This window comes from Mercurialis annua, linkage group LG7 (assembly GCF_937616625.2).
Source record: "Mercurialis annua linkage group LG7, ddMerAnnu1.2, whole genome shotgun sequence".
Lineage (NCBI taxonomy): Eukaryota > Viridiplantae > Streptophyta > Magnoliopsida > Malpighiales > Euphorbiaceae > Mercurialis > Mercurialis annua.
This window is the reverse complement of record NC_065576.1, coordinates 37,279,402-37,282,595: the sequence shown is the minus strand read 5'-3', so window position 1 is coordinate 37,282,595 and position 3,194 is coordinate 37,279,402. Positions and strand designations below refer to the sequence as shown.

The following is a 3,194-nucleotide window of genomic DNA, read 5'->3' as shown; positions in this document are numbered from 1 at the left end:
AACAGTCCCAGGATCCTCATCAACGCGGATCGGCCAACAGACGTTACCCTCGGGGGCAGCGGCCAATCCACCATCTTACAACGTTCTGATGAATAGACGACATACAGAGTTGCGAAAAAAGGTCCATGACTTAGCACTCAGTCACGGGGTGTTATCCGCGGAGTGCATATACGAGGATCAAGATCAAGACCCTACCGGTACCTTGAGAATAGAAGACCTCAAAATAGCTACGGGGAAGTTGGGGGACGACCCAGCCCAACTCCAAGACGCGCTCTTGGAAGTTAATTTAGGGTCAGATGCATTCCCCAAGCCGATATACATTAGCGCAAGCCTCGACGTCACATTTAGAGATGAATTGATCACGCTTCTTCGGGAATACAAGGATTGTTTCGCTTGGTCATATGCAGAAATGCCGGGTCTGGATAAATCCATCGCCGAACACAAGTTACCCCTAAAGGATGGTTTTCGCCCATCCAGGCAACCTCCCAGACGAATGTCAAAAAAGGTCGAGGAGCTAATCAGGGAAGAGATCAATCGGCTTAAAGAGGCTAACTTCATACGGGAAGCTAAGTACACAGAATTGTTATCCAACATAGTGCCCCTCATGAAAAAGAACGGAAAGCTACGAGTATGCGTCGACTTCCGAAACTTGAACCTGGCGACGCCCAAAGATGAGTATCTGATGCCGATAGCTGATATGCTAATCGATGGAGCAGCCGGGCACACCATCCTTAGTTTTTTGGACGCCCATTCTGGGTATAATCAAGTACCGATCCACGAAGCCGATATTTCTAAAACCGCATTTCGCTGCCCCGGGCCGATTGGTGCGTACGAATGGATCGTGATGCCTTTCGGTTTAAAGAACGCCGGTGCAACTTACCAAAGGACCATGAACAAAATGTTTGAAAGGGTTGGAATGTTTAGAAGTATACATCGACGATGTGGTCGTAAAATCGCCAAACAATGCAGCTCACCTTGCCGATTTGAAAAGAGGCTTTGAGCGTATCCGAACTAATGGTTTGAAGATGAATTCTTTGAAATGCGCTTTTGGGGTGTCGGCAGGAAATTTCTTGGGTTTCTTGGTTCACCAGCGGGGGATGGAGGTAGATAAGAATAAAGCGAAAGCAATAATTAATGTTGAACCACCAAAAACCAAGAAACAACTACAGCGATTGATCGGACAAATAAACTTTCTGAGGCGATTCATTTCAAATGCAGCCGGCCGATTACGCAGTTGGAGCGTTTTGTTGAAAGGGAATGACAACGACCAGTTTGTATGGACCCCTGAGCAACAACAAGTATTTGATGAGCTAAAAACATACTTGGTGAAGCCGCCGATTATGATGCCACCAAAGCCGAATCAGCCTTTGTTGCTATACATATCAGCGGCTTCCCAATCTTTGGGGTGTATGCTCGTGCAGGAAGACCAAGGCGTTGAAAGATCGGTCTACTATCTCAGTAGAGCCTTGACCGATACTGAAACACGATATTCGGACATCGAAAAACTGTGCCTATGTTTATATTTCACCTGCTGCAAGTTGAGATATTACATGCTGCCAGTCGTAGTTTATGTCCTGGCACAGACCGATGTAATAAAATACATTCTATCCCGACCATATCTCAGAAATCGGATGGGAAAATGGGCGGTGGCAATGTCAGAATTCACTCTCGTGTACGTGCCTCAGAAAGCTGTTAAAGGGCAGGTCCTTGCCGATTTTATTTCAGATCACCCAGGGGTCGACATAAAGGAAGGAATCGGCTGTATGGAACTACATCCTTGGAAATTATGGTTTGATGGATCCAGAATAGAAAAAGGTACTGGAGCAGGAATCGTCATCGTCTCACCCTCGGGGGCACGATTCACAATGTCTTGTTCTTTTGACTTTCAAGTGTACCAACAACCAAGCCGAGTATGAAGCTCTCATTTTAGGTTTGGAAATCTTAATGGAGCTGGGGGCAAAATCGATCCAAGTCTGAGGAGATTCATTGTTGGTGATAAAACAAGTTGCTGGAGAATACAAGTGCGAGTCGGAACTCTTAATCCGATACTGCAACAAAGCTAAACATCTTATCGGTGGTTTCTCAGATACATGGTTAGAATACACGGAGAGAAGTGACAACATGGAGGCAAATGACCTCGCCCAACACGGTAGTGGTTATAAACCTTGCTATGAGTATGAGGCGATCCGGCGAGATACGCCAAACTTGGTAACCAGAGACGATGCGGTGTACAAAGCAGGTCATTCCGTGTACCAATTGGATTTTTCTACAGATTGGAGGAAAGAAATAACCAAGTGGCTTGAATCACCAGATATGTCCAACAGAAGATTACGAACTTTGGCCCTCAACTACATAATTCTGGCCGATGAGTTATACAAAAAGGGGAGTGACGGTTTGCTTTTTAGATGCGCCGGCCCAAAAGAAGCGATGCTAGTCATGGCCGAGGTACACGAGGGAATTTCAGGCGCACATCAGGCTGGTCCACGGATGAGGTGGCTAATCCACAAGTATGGATTTTACTGGCCCAAAATGGAGCAAGATTGTATCCGATACGCCCAAGGGTGTGAGGCATGTCAAAAGTGCGGTCCCGTGCAGCATGTTCCTGCCAAGACGCTACATTCGATAATTAAACCTTGGCCATTTCGCAGATGGGCTGTGGATTTAATTGGCAAAATATACACATCGTCATCCAAAGGACACACGTTTGTGATTGTCGCGACCGATTACTACTCTAAATGGGTTGAAGCCGTACCATTGAAGTCACCAAGTCAAGAATCGGTCATAAAGTTCTTCAGAGAGTACATTATCCTGAGGCATGGTTTGCCAGAGACTATTACTACAGACCAAGGAACTATGTTTACTGGGAGCGAGATAACTGATTATGCAAAAGATATGGGATTCAAATTGATACGTTCGACCCCGTGCGCAAGCAAATGGCCAAGCTGAAGCAACTAATAAGGCGATTAAGGGTATTATCCAGAAGATGATAGAAGATAATCTGAAACAATGGCATCAGTTGTTAACGGAAGCCGTTTGGGCGAATCGCACGAGTCAGAAATCGGCTACGGGTACTACACCTTTCAAACTAGTGTATGGATATGAGCAATGTTACCAATGGAATTGACGGTGGCGTCTACGAGGCGAAAGATGCAGCACGTTTTGACGAAGGCCGATTATCATGACAAAATGGTGCT

General features: G+C 45.9%; 1 protein-coding gene across 1 annotated transcript; it reads left to right on the top strand.

Annotated features, from left to right (window-relative positions):
• The first annotated feature begins 1,025 nt into the window (after positions 1-1,025).
• LOC126657131 (uncharacterized) lies at positions 1,026-2,946 on the top strand. The gene is made up of 2 exons (XM_050351767.1): positions 1,026-1,910; positions 2,023-2,946. Exons 1-2 carry the CDS (start codon positions 1,026-1,028, stop codon positions 2,944-2,946), a joined length of 1,809 nt encoding a protein of 602 aa, XP_050207724.1.
• Positions 2,947-3,194: the final 248 nt, after the last annotated feature.

Excerpts from the sequence above, each read along its gene's own strand:
- LOC126657131 (XM_050351767.1), top strand. The coding sequence starts at position 1,026 with ATGAATTCTTTGAAATGCGCTTTTGGGGTGTCGGCAGGAAATTTCTTG. Across the intron at positions 1,911-2,022 it reads TGTACCAACAACCAAGCCGA|TGCGAGTCGGAACTCTTAAT; the intron begins GTATGAAGCTCT and ends GGAGAATACAAG.